Source organism: Dicentrarchus labrax, unplaced genomic scaffold (assembly GCF_905237075.1).
Source record: "Dicentrarchus labrax unplaced genomic scaffold, dlabrax2021, whole genome shotgun sequence".
Taxonomy (NCBI): Eukaryota; Metazoa; Chordata; class Actinopteri; family Moronidae; genus Dicentrarchus; species Dicentrarchus labrax.
The window spans coordinates 8,088,974-8,104,338 of record NW_026136708.1 but is presented as its reverse complement, the minus strand read 5'-3'; the positions used below and the strand labels follow the sequence as shown (position 1 = coordinate 8,104,338).

General features: G+C 39.0%; 1 protein-coding gene across 2 annotated transcripts in view; it reads right to left on the bottom strand.

Annotated features, from left to right (window-relative positions):
- Positions 1-1,020: 1,020 nt before the first annotated feature.
- Positions 1,021-15,365, bottom strand: part of evlb (Enah/Vasp-like b) — a 33,694-nt gene continuing 19,349 nt past the window's right edge. The window contains exons 4-13 of one of the 2 annotated variants that reach the window (XM_051408007.1): positions 8,821-8,887; positions 5,851-5,918; positions 5,460-5,707; positions 5,150-5,247; positions 4,898-4,937; positions 4,459-4,510; positions 3,464-3,521; positions 3,307-3,367; positions 2,986-3,043; positions 1,021-2,093 (exon numbers count right to left, since the gene is read on the bottom strand). In XM_051408007.1, the coding sequence (XP_051263967.1) occupies positions 2,056-2,093; positions 2,986-3,043; positions 3,307-3,367; positions 3,464-3,521; positions 4,459-4,510; positions 4,898-4,937; positions 5,150-5,247; positions 5,460-5,707; positions 5,851-5,918; positions 8,821-8,887 (788 nt within the window). In that variant the 3' untranslated portion in view covers positions 1,021-2,055. The remainder of the gene's footprint in view (positions 2,094-2,985; positions 3,044-3,306; positions 3,368-3,463; positions 3,522-4,458; positions 4,511-4,897; positions 4,938-5,149; positions 5,248-5,459; positions 5,708-5,850; positions 5,919-8,820; positions 8,888-15,365) is intronic. The other variant, XM_051408008.1, reaches the window with a different exon arrangement.

Sequence of the window (15,365 nt, the reverse complement as noted above, 5' to 3'; positions counted from 1 at the left end):
CCAGCAGCCCAAAAAACAAATTATTCAAATTGAATGGGATGAAATGGAAAATCAAGCTTTGCATATCCAACAAACGTATATTTTTAAATAAATATCGTTTATTTTTATCACATGGAGTTAACTCAATTCTGGCCTTGCTCTGTCAGTTTAAGTCTGTCTAATGAACAAACATAAGTCCAAATATAATGTCTAGTAGACATATATAGGCGGCCAATTAAAGTAATGAGTGCTCCCTATGGGTTCGTCCCAGCATGTTGCACCTGTGACCACACCTCAGTCAGTGATGTCACAGCAGGTGCATTACCATAGACACCTTTACCCAAACACCTGCTGTGACATCAGTGGTTGTGATGTGGCCAAGCGTGCTACGTAGCAAGCAATACTTACAGCAGTTTTTGCATTTGATATCTTTTACTTACACTTTGAAAACAGTAAGTAAAGTGTATCAAATAGTCATTGTGGATATTATAGCTAACACATTTTTTAAAATCAGTTTCAGTAAAAAAAAAAAGAGAACTGATTTTTATCCTCCTACCTTCATGTTGCCAATAGCATCCAGTGGAAGGTAGCAATACAGTATTTAAGTAGCTAAAAGGCTAGAGGTGAAAAAGTATGTCATTTTAAATAAAGTATACTACCACAAGAGCTGCAGCAAATAGGGAACACAGTCTAAGTGGTGTTATAAATAATCCACAATATACAGATAATTATAATAAACACTTGAATGAATACCACTAATATTAATTATTTGGGTTTGTCTTTTTTAATCTATTTAGCAAATATTTGTGCAGGACTCTTTATCAGCATCCTACATTGTGTGCAACACTTGTATAACACAATAAGGTTGCACAGCTCAGATGTTTCACACTTCTCTGTGCTGCACCAGCTGACATTCATGGCACCTATTCAACGAGCACATGTTTTTGGAAAAAGAAGAAATGAAACCGAAAAATTACAGTCAGACAAAAGCACCAGACAGGCATCGAAATAGCACCCAAACAAAGAAGGAAAGAGACAGCATCATTTATCCAAGACATTGTTCACAGTTTTATTTGAATTCATTTTAAACTTAGTGCGTTTCTTTTTTTGTTGTCAAACCAGGAAGCACTTTGTCATAAAAGGAGAGAATAAAATGAACAATACTTCACCATATCCTTGCAGCCAATAAACATTTTATTAACAACATGATCACAAATACTCTGGTGTATTATTTAATTTTTTTGGGTTTTTTTTGTTTATAAGATTGCTATATCCAAAGAAGTTTATTCCACCCTCAGTTTCAGGTCAGAGCCTGTTTTTTTCTGCCATGGTTCCACACGTAGCTGTGTTGGCGAAAAGGATAAAAAACCTTTAAAAAATGTTCAAGGTTAGATGATGAGAAAACATTTTTTGGATGTGCTTGCAGCTGTATCTAAAACAAAAACAAATGAAAACAACCAATATAAAATACAAAAGGCTGTCATAAAATGATGTGCAATAATAATGATCAACATTATCATTACTATCATATTCTCATTATCATTTCCTCATTATTACCATTGCACTCACTACACTACTACTACTCATATTAACAATACATTGACAATCATAAAAATGATAGTAACAATAATGAAAATGATAGTAATAATTAAAAAAAAGTTTAAAACACACTTGTGAAAAAAGCAAAACAAATAAAAATCATAAGAATTTTATCCATTTTCCTTTAGGCCGAGGACAGAGGGGCGAACTGGGCTAACAAACAGACAGAAAATGTTAAGAAATCAGAGTAATCAGTGCGAGAGTGTGCGCCGTTCACGTCCATCGCTCCAAACAAACAAACCAAACGTTACACAGACACGTCTGAGGTGTTACAGCAACGTTGCCGCGTTGCTTCAACACCACAGCTGAACAGGATGAGTAGATGTCACAGTTTGGGCCTCCGTTTCTGACTTCTCTTCTCCTCCTCCTCCTCCTCCTCCTCCTCCTCCTCCTCCTCCTCCTCCTCAGGGCCACAGCAGCTGCTGCAGGGGCATTGTTTTGAAAAGGTGGTTCATGTCCGGGAGTGGCTCTGAAAGATTATGTCGTGCTAATTCGACTGAGTTCATGTCTAATGGCTGTAGGCAAAGGACAGAAGACATAGGAACAAAGTCAGGTTGATGACACCAGTTAGATTATTACTACAACAGAATACCTCCACTGGCCTCAGTGCAGACCAGAGGTGAGTTAAAGGGCCACTCCACTGATTATAGTTCAGTTTTGTCGTCATGAGCAGTACCCCAAATTTATGGAGTGCCTCACGTAAAAAGAAATGGTGTAACCTCGGGAACAGATGTGTCATGAATAATAAACTAATGAAAAAAGAGAAAATAATGCATTTATAAATAATGATATAAACATATAAAATGTAATGTAAATGATACAGATTGACAGTGTTATAAAAATGTCTTCATCATTTGATTGTTTATTTTTGCATATTTTAAGTTTTTCACGAACAATATGATTAGTCAAAGTATTCACATTTGTCTAAAATATGTGAGTTATTTCATTAGGAGTCAATTCTTTCAAAATATGGTATATTTCGTTATGACAATTAGTTTGGCTCCTTTATCCTTTAATCTGTTCACAATGTGATACAAACGACTCTCTGGGCTGACAATGTATTATAGAGTTATAGAGTTGTTTAACACATTTTCATTAATCAAGTAATAATAATATTTACCAACAATGTTATAACCCAGAGGTATCCACATTGTTCTTATGTGAGTTAATAAATAATCCATCAATCCATTTCTTTTATATGCATCTGTATTGTAGGCTTTGGAACTCTTTGGACTGGAACTCCAGTGCGACCTAGTGGACACACCTCTACATAACTACCTAAGTCCCATCATCCCACTGGTTACATTTCCAATTAAATATGAATTAACATAAATGAGGAGAGAGACAGTGTTGCTAAAAGCTTATTGATTACCCCTCTTTAGTGTTCCAAGAACAAATTAAACATACCATCAATGATTTCATCCTTCACTTTGTGCAATTCACGAAACACCTCTTCCAAGATTTCCTAATGACGCACAAACAAATAGATAACGTCAGTGTTCCTAATACATCACACGTTTCTTTATTTACTGTATAAAATCTTTTAACACAGGGAGCAAATATTAAGTACAAAAAGCATTTTATTTTCTCCATCCAAATTAACTTTGGAAAACAAATGAGCTTTGGACAACTAACTGGTCACATGCCAGAACATAAGCAGGATTAAAAAACACACAAGTCTCGTCTACATTTAGGTTGGTGGTTAGTGTTGCAGCGTGTTTTCTTTACCTGTTTCATTCTATCAAGGTCTAACGAGTCTGTGTCACTGCCACCCCCTGCGGGCCGTACCCTGCATAATAAAAAAAATCATTCTCTGTTAGAGTCACTGCTGTTGTTCTGCTTCACACACACATATCCAATGAGCTGTGCTGCTTCCAGCTCTCACCTTGAAATCATTGACCTGTCTGCAGAGTTGGCTCGGTCCCACGGCTTCTTTGCCCCATCTAGACGACAGGAACGGGGGTTAGACAAAATTACCAGCGGGCATTCACTGACATTTGTAGGACAGCCAGATAGACAGGTAGATAGACGGAGAGACTGATAGACAGATACTCTCTGTTCCATTATCATGATCACCATCATCATCATCATCAGTCTCCACTTTGGTTATTGATTTTCCTGCAGTTCCCCATGACATTGACATTACACATGTGTGGTGGTGTAAGAAGTTCTCAGCTCCTATACTTAAAAGGACCAGTGTGTAGTATTTAGAGTGCAGTTGCAGATTAGAACCCCCTCGCGTCATCCTCCCGTTCCAAGTGTGTTGGAGAAAGTATGGTGGCCGCAGAACTTACAAAAAACACACACAGCCCTATCTAGAACCAGCGTTTGGTTTGTCCACTCACTCTGTAGATAAAAACAACTCATTCAAAAGTAACAAAAACATGATGATTCTTATTTTCAGGTAATTATACATTAATGAACACATACCTATGAATATTATATTCCATTTCTGCCACTAGATCTTTCTAAATGTTACACACTGGACCTTTAAGAAAAGTAGTAATACTTAAAGGACAAATCATAAGTAAAAGTAAAACACAAACTCAAAGAATCGAAAGTAAAAGTACTAATTATGCAGGAAAATCCCCTGTGAGTGATATATTATCACATATCACACTATTAGTTTGACAGTACAGAGGCGTAATGTGGAAGTAGCATTATTTGCTGTTGTAGCTGATTAAGTTGGAGCTCATTTTAACAACCAGTAACTAAATCAGTCTTTTGAATGTAGTGGAGTAAAAAGTACTAGTACACTGTGTCTTCTGTACACTTATATGAATATGTTTGACTTCTCTGACCAAGACTATAGGACATGTCCAAACCACAAAAACATTTTGTGAGGTTGTAACATAGTTCACTGTTCTCAGTTTTTCCCACCTGTGGCATTCTGTCCACTCCGGGTGCCGGGTGACGAAGAATTTGGGTCATCCTAAAGAAAGACACAAGGATCACTAAGCATTATTACCTCCACTATCATCCTCACCACGGACACTGCTGTTTGAGGCCTGACATCCCATCGGCTCCAGTTGTTTGTTTGTTGTTGTATGTTTATTTTTATCTGATTACTTCTGTTTCTGGTTATTGTACTCATCATTATTACTGTATTTCTCAGTTTGCCTCTATGTTTTCATCATTATGCAAATAATAAAAATTACAATACATCAAAATAACAACGATCATTATCATGTTAATCTAATAACCACCAACATTATCATAATTCCTACCTCAAGCTTTGTCTTAATTATCAATGTAAATCACAGACAAAGACATCAGATTTTATGAATTGCAAACCATCATAGTTTCCCCATTCACTCACATTTTGGCTTTCCTCAGGCTTCTCTGAAGCTGCTTTCCTTCTGGGGGAAAGAAGAAGCCTCAAGTAAGAACAGAGCATTTCACCCAAATCCATGAATGTCATTAGTTTTTAACTAGTGTTATAATAATAATCACTAATGAATCCTGAACAACACATTGATTAAAAGCTTTAGTGGCCAATTATGTCTAACTGCGGCTGCAGGTTATCAAAATGCAAAATGTTTTTGTGGTTTTCTCAACTCAGTGCTCTGACCTTCGCGCCAACAGAGCGTTCATTTCCTCCATCAGTCCACCGCTTCCTCCACTTGTTCGGTTGGCATCGTTTTTGGTGCTTGAAGAGCTGTCCTCAGGCTGAGGAGACGATAGGAGAGGAGAGGAGAGGAGAGGGGTCCAAAGTTACTTGTGACTCTCTAAAATGTAATGAATCCTGAACAACACATTAGTAAATAGTAAACTTAAAAGTATGTCAGTCAGGTCTGGAGGAGATAATCCAGTTATATCCTGCCTGACTTGAAGAAGTTTCATCAAAACATCAAAGTAGCAGAAATAAATTGGTGTCTCACTCTTTGAACGCGGCGCAGTTTGGCTCCAGCGATCATTGCGGCAAGACCCGTCTGGGCGGGGGGCTCATCCCCATGAATCCCTCCACCCATGGGAAGTGGAGGTGGGAGAGGCGGCTGCGGTGCCCCGGCTGAAGGTGGGGGAGGTCCCGGAGGTGGTGGTGGAGGAGGAGGACCACCCATGTTCATTGGGGGAGGTACTACTGGGGGGGCCACGGAGAGCACAGCAGGGTGGCCTTGGAAAGGAGAACCTGCAAGGAAAATGTGCTATGAAGATTCAGTCGTGACTCTATGCTTATATACCTGCACTTGTAACTGTGTGGGATGTACTTAGATGATGAAAACATATTTTATAGAAGATTTTAATAAATAAACTGCTCTTTAATTTGAGTACCTGAGTTGGACGACCGTCGCTCCCGCTCCATATGTGCCTGCATCTGCTGCTGCTGCTCCATCATCTGCCTAAAGGGACAGGAGGGAAACACGGCTGGTCACTCAAATATCACAAATGTCACGTCTTATCTGTCACTTCACTATCCTACAGGAACAGGGCAGCCAACCATGTCATAGTAGCAGCCAAAGGAGTCATCCTGCCTTAAAGCTGTAATAGGAAACACAGGAGGTCCAAAGAAATGTGACAAGTAACCTAAAAATACTTCAACCCCAGTAATTACTGCAGGATTCACTGTGCACAAGCTGTGACCTAACATATTTGCTTTTTTTAACACATCAAGCAGACACTGAAACATGAATGTTCATGTTAGAGTCATGCTTGTGGCCACCTGACGAATAAGACCAGTATTCATTCTCCTTTTGGCTCAGGTTTGGACTCCAACCTGAGGGAAATATTTGGCTCTTTAGCTGCGAAATACGCCACCATGTTCACCAGCTAGTCATTAACTTTGTCTGTTTGGGTGTTAATGGGTTTATCAGAGCTTTTTTGCTGACACAGTTGTTGGAAATGGGACTGATGAAAGTGGTGAGACCGAACCAAAACATCTAAGTTACAGGTTGTGAAACCAAAACAAAAACAGAACTGACAGGAACTGCAGACAGGTGATTATTCTGGGTTCATCCTCACTATGAGCAACCCTGGTGATAAAGTTGTGGGCCGTAAAACCAAAATAATGGTTGAAAGAAGTTTGTCTGCACCAGCAACTAGTTTCAAATTACTCTGTTCATATTTAAATATTGGTTAGTGCAGCTTTAAATACCTGGTGTTATTTTGTATTTAGGAACTATTAGGAACTATATTTAGGACTGAAATATACAGAAATGACATTGACATGAAAATTCTGTAATTCTTTGAAACATCTTTGTCTTGGAGTTTCTGCCAAACTTGCTGCTTTTTAAGAGTAACTGTAGTTTCCATGAGTCGATTATTTTGTGCACAATTGCATCTAAGCTGTGGCAGATGGAATTTCCTCTGCTGCTGTCACCATGCTGAAGGTTGCTTTGATTTGTGTATCTCGTAGACTTTACCTGACTTGAAGTCATCCACTTGTCTACAAATTTTTTTGGCAACGCTGCTCAGTTTCCCCTGTACCAATACACTACGAAGTAAACGTCTTTCTCCTCATCTGTCCAAACCCATATCACTCTCTCCTTTATCTCCGTCCATCTCCACTCTCCACCTTGCAAACGCTCCGACCCCCGCCCCCATCTTTCCTCACATCTCTGTCTTTTGATGTGAGAAGCATATGTATGTCACGACTCAGGAGAGAGAGAGAGGAGACAGCTCATGGAGAGGAAGTGGAATTTTCCAGCTGTGTATGGGAGAGCAGAAGTGCTGAGCCAGCAACCTCCCCAATGTGACAGCAGCCACACGCAGCAGGAGCAGAGCTGCTGAGCAATACTGTCCTGCTACCACTGGAGAGAGCTCAGTCAAATTAATTTGCGTCCGCTGACAGACACAAACCCAAAATCCACACCCATAAGCACACAATCTCCTCTCGCAATCACACACGTAATCCTTTGTGCCGGAGGTACAGTTTAGCAGACATGGGATCAGAGAGAGCCGTAACTCCCATCATATTTGTTCTCTTAAACCCTGGCATTTGGATGAACCAATAGGCAGAGCTGGAACAGGTTTAAAAACAGCAACAAAGACCTAGTTGTGCCTGAGTCTGTCTCTGAAGGGGAGAGAGGAATAGTAGCCACAGTAGAAGAAATGCAGGCCTTTTAGTAAGCCATGGAAATTGCCTCAAGTATCATTTTTATTACTAAACTGCCACTATGATTCAGAAAAAGGAACTCATTGTGTTTTAACCTTTTCTAAAGCTCACTGTCTTAATCTGGCCGTTACCCATAGGAGGAAGACAGAGGGTATTAGGGGAAGGAGAGGGATGAAGAGAATGGGAATAAAAGTCACTAAGGGCAGCTGTGTGCTTATCTCAGTCGCTATGTTCTCTCTGTGTGTGTTGTCAGACACATGAGACTGCACTCACTACCATAATCCTAACCTCTATACCCGTTTGGACTGAGTTCAATTAAAGTTCACCCACTGGTTTGGAGATAATTCAGTAAATGTCGTGAACAAGCCATCCTACCTGTCTCACGGGTAAACATTTTGGAAGCAGGCAGTAAATGTCACATCACTGGTGGGACAATCTAAATATAGCTGAGAATCATTTATCTTTCTCAGAAATCCAGTCTTTGGAGTATCACTGTTGTTTGTTGCATTACTTGTCTCCAGGAAAATGAGTTATAGTCTCAACCAACAGTTTTGGCAGTGGTGGGGTCATTTATGTTGCCTGGCTGCTGTCTATCAAATCTGATCAAATTAAACCCACACAGTCCTGAAGCACATTAGCATGTTTGAGTGATGATAAATAATCTCTTCAAAGACTTTTCTGCAAACTTTGATGATTAATATTAACATTTAAGAGGTGCTATAATAGTAAACAACAGATCAAATAACTACATGTATGTTAGGGGCCACTTGTAATAAGATATCCACAGAGAATTATGACTCGATTACGGTTCCTGTCAGCTCTACAGAGGGTTTTAGCTTCTTTCAGCTCAGTGTTTTGGTTTTACAGCCCGCAACTTTACTGTTTTAGTTCATTCTTACTGCTCTCATTGTGTTTTTTCCGGCGCAGGCAGCTATAAAAAACAACTGTACCCTACCTGCCCAACTCCAAACAATGGACAGACAAAGTTAACAACCAGCTAGTGGACATAGTGAGAATTGAACTGCTAAAGAGCCAGATATTGCTAGTGCAGAGCAAAATAGAGTTAAAAGGAGAGTGAATATTGGACTTACAGAAACACAACTTAAAATGAATGCTAATGTTGCTCCACATCTCTTGTATAAATTAGCAACTCTTTGCCAAATTATTTATTTTCAGTTAAGAGATTTTACCTCGCTCTCTGAGCTTCTAACTCATCTGAAGTCGGTCCATTCTGGACTTGGCGTTGGACAGCTGGACCTGAAAGCAGAGAGAGAAAGAGAGAGATAGAGAGAGATAGAGAGAGATAGAGATAGAGAGAGAGAGAGAGAGAGAGAGAGAGAGAGAGAGAGAGAGAGAGAGAGAGAAAGTGAAGTTGACCATAATAATCCATTATGAGCAGTATAATGTTAATTGAAATTGGTCACGGTCAAGACAATTATAACTACAAAATGACAGGGAATTAAACAGCAGTTGATCATTATGTCCTCTTTCTTCTGTAATGAGTAATGTGCAATGAAAAGCACATTAATCCCTCACTCTAGGTAAATTAACATAAATTGATTTATCCACTTGTATAGTTGAAGGCAAGCAGAACATAATACAAGGTGTGTGCATGCAAGGGAGAGCTGGTTAGCCCTGCCGTCACACTGCTCATGTGTTTACTGCTGTTACCCACAATGCTCTATTAGGGATACATGATGCTTCATTTGATTCTCAATACTCTCTGAGAACAAGATATCCATCACACACACACACACACACACACACACACACACACACACACACACACACACACGCTTCTAAGTAGCTGTCTGTTTACTTTTTTAATTCACCACAATGACAAAATGAGCACAAACACACACACAAGCATACACACTAAAGTCAGCTAGGCACCCATGAGTATTCTTCTGTGATGAAATGCAACTTGCTGCTGGGTTAAGTGTTATAGAAGTAAAAACAGAGCAGTTGAGTGAGGTCTGGAGTGTGTTTGAGCTGCCCTCTCCAAGCAGATGGCCCTAAATTGGAAACAGAGGAAATTCTGTCGTCTGTGGTTGTTGAGTCATTGAAAACACACTGCAGCTTCTGTAACATCTCCTCCTGGGGGTCAAAGTTTACAGAAAAGAGAGGTCTGACTTCAAATTTTTCTTTAGACAAATATGTGACATTTCTTGATAACACTATAAAAGTTCAAAGATGGATCAGTTTTGTGCTAAAAGAAGTGAGTTTATTGAAAGAAATCTCAGCTGAGGAGGCTCAATATCAAAGATTTGAGACTCTCTATTATCATCTTTGAGCTACAAGGCAAGTGTAATCCGTTTAACACCATAAGTGAGATCTGCAGATGGGGACCAAGATAGGGAATGTAATTAATTTAAGACATGATAAAATGAGGACAAGAGGATGTCAAATCAGGGATTACAATCACATCAGAGTGAATCATCAGTTTTCAATGAAACTTTTCTCATCATTGAACTCCTCTGGGACAATATGAATCTACATTGTTCCTCCTAAGAACAACTTCAGAGGAAAGGTTCAGAATTTACACTCACTTTTGTGTTTTGGCACCGACCTCTTAATAAAATTGAGGAATGGGATGAAGTCTTTTTAAAGTTAAACTGTAGAGACTTTTATCTTGTTGAATTATGATTGATCTGCTATGAAATGCTAATGGGGAGCCAGTGTCATCAAAATGTACACAACACAATAACTAATATCCTTCATTTGGGTCTCTTCCAAAGAGTCTGTTCCCTTCTGTCTAATGAAAGGTGTTCCTTACATAACAGTTTTACTGCTCTACACAGTCAGGCCCTTTTCAGGGTCAATACTCACTGACGATATTCTCCACTGCTCACATCTCTAATGGAAGTGACTCTTTGGCGAGCCGCTGGTGCTAATGGCTGCCATTGATCAAGTAACAGAAAACCAAAAATAACACAGGACGACAAAAGACCTGACTCATGCCTACTATCAGATACCTTATCTCACACACTCTCTCTCTCTCTCTCTCTCTCTCACACACACACACACACACACACACACACACACACACAGAAATTACAACTCTGTTTCTCTCAAACACATAGGGCTTCAAATACTCAAATTATCTGTTGATTAGTTTTCCAGTTAAATAAAGAAAACAGTGAAAAGTTGTATTGAGACAGTATAAAATAACTTTTGTGAGAGAATTTCACATTAATGGTAGTTTTAACCATGTATGTGTTAAGTAGTTAACTATACTCGTGCTGGTAGGCTGTATGTTTTTAACCTTTGGACAGAGCTAGTTTCCCCCTGCTTTCAGTCTTTGTGCTAAGCTAAGCTAACTCTCTCCTGGCTGCTTTATATTTAACAGACAGACATGAAAGCAGTAGTGAACTTCTCATCTACTCTTGACAATAAAGTTGACGTTAACATATTTCTCAAGCAGACTGTCTTGAAACCCACAGAGCAGATAATGGGTTTTGGTTGCCATCAGGTTAGACAAGTTCCCATTGAGTGTGTCTGTTATGCTGGTCATTTTGTCAACTCTGTCACCTGACTAGTTACTCTGCAAAAAAATTCATTGGCTGACATAAATAAAAGATACCCATTCAAAATGGCATTAGGCATTAATTGTTCAAGCTGTCAACAACAATTAAAAAGGGGTGAAAAAAGGGCATCACAAGTTCTAAGAGCCTGAGTTAACATCTTTAAAATGATTGTTTTGTCCAACCAACAGTTCAAAAACAAATACACCTAATTTATAATCCTATAAAGGAGAATGGAATGGCATTTCTGCTTGATAAACTACTTAAAATATTAAGTGTTTAAATGAGTAATTGTTTCAGGACTAATACACATATAAATACATACAGTAAACAGACAACAAATATGATTCAACCAAGGCCCAACTGTTGCTATAAATACTGTACGTTGTATTGTTGCTCCACCACTTTGAGACCAGGTTGAAAAAACTATTTACATGTATTGACTTTTTGGAGTCAGAATATTTACTTTTACTTAAATGTTTTTCAACTAGTATCATTTATCACAACTAACTTATATCACAGTTAGTGAATGTTGACATTGCTTAATAAGAATCAGAAACTGTACTGAGGAACTACAGTGAACAAAAGTCACAAAAGACGATTTTGTGCAATTTGTTTTGTAAGTTCCACTTATTAAATTAAACATAATTTATTAACTCTGTCCCCCATACATATCAGGGAAACAATGCTCTTTCTGCCGTAGTAGCTCAGTAACTTTAAAATATGTTTTACCAGAGAAAATAAAACAATATGCTTACAATACTTACACTCAGAAGAGTAATACAAAATACTAATACAGGACAGGAACATGGCTGATTTACATTATTTGTGGTGGAAAAGAAAAACACACATGTAGGAATGGACACCACAACCTTTAAATACACACACACAAACTTTAAATAATAATAATCATGCAAAAGTTCAGACACACACAGAGCTTTACTACCTACATGACATGCTGAAGAAGAGGAACCGGCTGTAACAGACACAGAGGCACTGACAGACCCACTCCCTGCTGACCATTTCTCTCCTTCAGCTCCTCTGCCTCCACCTCCATCACCTCCCTCTCAAGCTCTCTCTCCTCACCTGCCTGCCTTTCTCCCCTCCTCCATGCAGCCACAGTATCATCTGTCATCTTCTTGTAACCCACACCTTCAGGCAGCAGCAGCACAGCGAGCATCTCCGGTTAATGTTTCAAAAGGTTGGGTTTGTCTGCAGGCTGCGCAGCCTAATGCCACTCACGCACACAAGTATCACAGCGAGCTGATCCACATGCACCCCTGGATCAGAGCAACCCTCGAGCACGCAGAGTGTCCAACGAGTTATCATATTAAAACGTCACTCCAAAAAATGAATGTTTTGAAAAGGTGGTATTTTACCTGGCAGCCAGCGGTCAAGCACTTTTAACAAAGTCAAACACAGAACGGCTGCTAAAGATGCAGTTTATGATTATTCTCATTCTTTTTCATCTTTTTATTAACAATTTCTTCAATGACCAAGAATGAACTTTTAATTTTTAAGCTGATAAAAACTCTTTAAAGCGCTCAGTTTCCATGATAACTGATCAAACTTTATCTGTTGAGGAGGACTATGTGATATGATGGAAAGCTCCAAAACAGTTACTAAATGGACTGTGGTGACATTGTTGTGAAAGTCAATTCTGAATCTCAATCTGTAAACAATAAATTGGTCAATAAATGATTAACTCTGTTAAAGTTTGGAAATAATAGTATATGCTAACCATAAACTACTTAAACACATATGTCTTAAAATTGTCTACCTTATTAACAGCTAAAGAAATCTCCAGATATTCAATATGGAATAGAAAACAGAAAGCGATTCTTTACTTTTGTGAAGCCGCAAAAAACACTTTTTCACTTGATTAATGACTTAAAACAATCATCAAACTGGAATTTCTTATCTTCTTCTTTATTTGTTGATCATCAAACATTAATCAACTCATTAGAATTTGACAGTACTTCATCTGAGCGCAGGGTTGACATAACCAAGCGAGCCTTTTCACACTCACAGGTCAAATGAGGCGTCTTTCTGACTAACTCAGTATAAAAATAGGCATGGAATGATGTTTATTGCCACAATCTGTACTCCAATGTGAGATAAATACTGTGTACAAAAGGTCAGGATTTGACCCTCTTACCACTAGAGGGGGCAGAAACACCTGCTTAGAGTGGAGAGAAAATCACACATCACCCTGATCTTTTCTTTATAAGGTGTGAATGTGTCTTATAAAATCACTTTGAGCACACAGATGAAACCAGATCCTTTGCCATGTAGGGCAGATGAAGCATACAACAAAGTGCATGCCTGTTTCTACCTTTCCCTCTCTCTCACTCACACTTGAACACATGAAAGCTGAAGTCTTTTCTGCAGTGTGTATGTGTGTGTGTGTGTGTGTGAGTGAGAGAGAGAGAGAGAGAGAGACAGAGATACAGATTGTATCTCTTCATGCAGCTGGAGTCACTGCTGTATCATAGCGGGCCGCAGGCATTAAAGCATCAGGCTATCAGTCTATCTATCTGTGGAGTCTGCGCGCATTCTTCTCTTGTGTATTTGTGCACTTGTGTTTGGCTGTTGTCACTCGAGCCTCTTTGTTCCCCGTCCTGTGTTATTAGGCAGATGAAAAGATCTGCTCTCTAGCACGGGACCCAAGGGAGATCTTCTCAATGACTCATTCTAATTAAGAGGCTGGGGGGGACTGCAGGGGGAGACACACTGCTGCTGCCGCTGCTGCAGTGATGACTGGCAAGCTGTGGTACTCCCTCCGTCTCTCAGTCTCTCAGTCTCTCATTCTATCACTCCCCAATTTATATTTGTCTGTCTGTCTGGCACACATGTATACATGTACAAACTTTTGCACACACAGAAGTCGAGAGGGTAAGACTGTCTATCTATTCACCACTGCAAGAAATCCTAAATAGACCTGGCTGCTAACGGTCTATAGTATATTAGAGAATGGAGATATTCTTAGATGTGATTGGTTATGGTGTATCTTTATCAGTTTTCTATTGGACTTGAAAGGCTTGCTGTTACACTGCAGGTCAGCATTCTAGCAGCATTACTAAGGATGCTTTGTCATGACTTATGTTAAGTGTCCAGTAGAGGGGACTATGTGTCAAAATGAAGCTGCTCTAGCTATAATACTGAAGGCTTGCTGCTTAGTTTAAGACGAGAATGAGAATGCATTAGAAGACTTTAAAAGGCCCTGCACAACCATGTTCCACCCACACAGGTGTTTTCCCTTATTTTGCCTAATTAGACTCCTAAGTAAAGACCTTGCTTGATTGACATCTCTCTGACCCTCCTGTTAGCTGTTTCTGCATCCGTTTAATGTTTAATGTAATTCCAGCATAGTTTCACCTAACTTTAACCCAAGCAGATGTCTAATCAAAACCAGTGAAAACTGTTTGGGTTTAATTTATCTACACGTTTTTGTAGTTGCTGTTGTTATTTTTCTATTCTTAAATTGAACTTCTGAAGGTAAATTTCTGTACAACCATTAAAACTACTACTAATACCAACTAATACTATAGTATTATTAGTTACTACTACTACTATAAAGCTTTCAGTGAGCAGACTTTCATAGGGCTAGAGCTAGAATGACATCACACACCTCTGACTTGTTGTGCATTGTGGGAAATGCGGTTTACATTTGTAGTTTTTGTTTTATTTCATTTTTTTATTTTCTCTCTATTATTTATTATTTTTCCCCTCTTTCCCCTTTGCATTGTGTTGTGAGTGTGGAGATATTGTCAGAAATAAAGACAACTGTAAATATCAATCATATAATCAATAGGTTATCTTGTCCAACTTGTGTATTAATGTGTGCGTTTTATTTCCCCCATAAACATCAGTAAATTAACATTAACATTGGTATGAGGTGCTCTCCCACTGCTCAGTTTTTCAGTTTCAGTGCCACACACATTCTGTATCTTGATCCACACGTACATGATTTTCTATTACTTGAAATCTATTATTTGGGCAATTCTATGAACTAGAGACTGATTCCCTACATGGAAGAGGGAGTTAGGAAACTGTTACAGTGTAAGACATGAAGTGTGACATGTGTGGCATGGCACCCGCAGTCATCAGTAGCTTCCTGCTGTCCCCTGAAATTCTATTGCATTATTAATATGAACTTGATTAATGTTTGGCTGGATTTATGAACTACTGAAACTACACTGCAAGTGTGT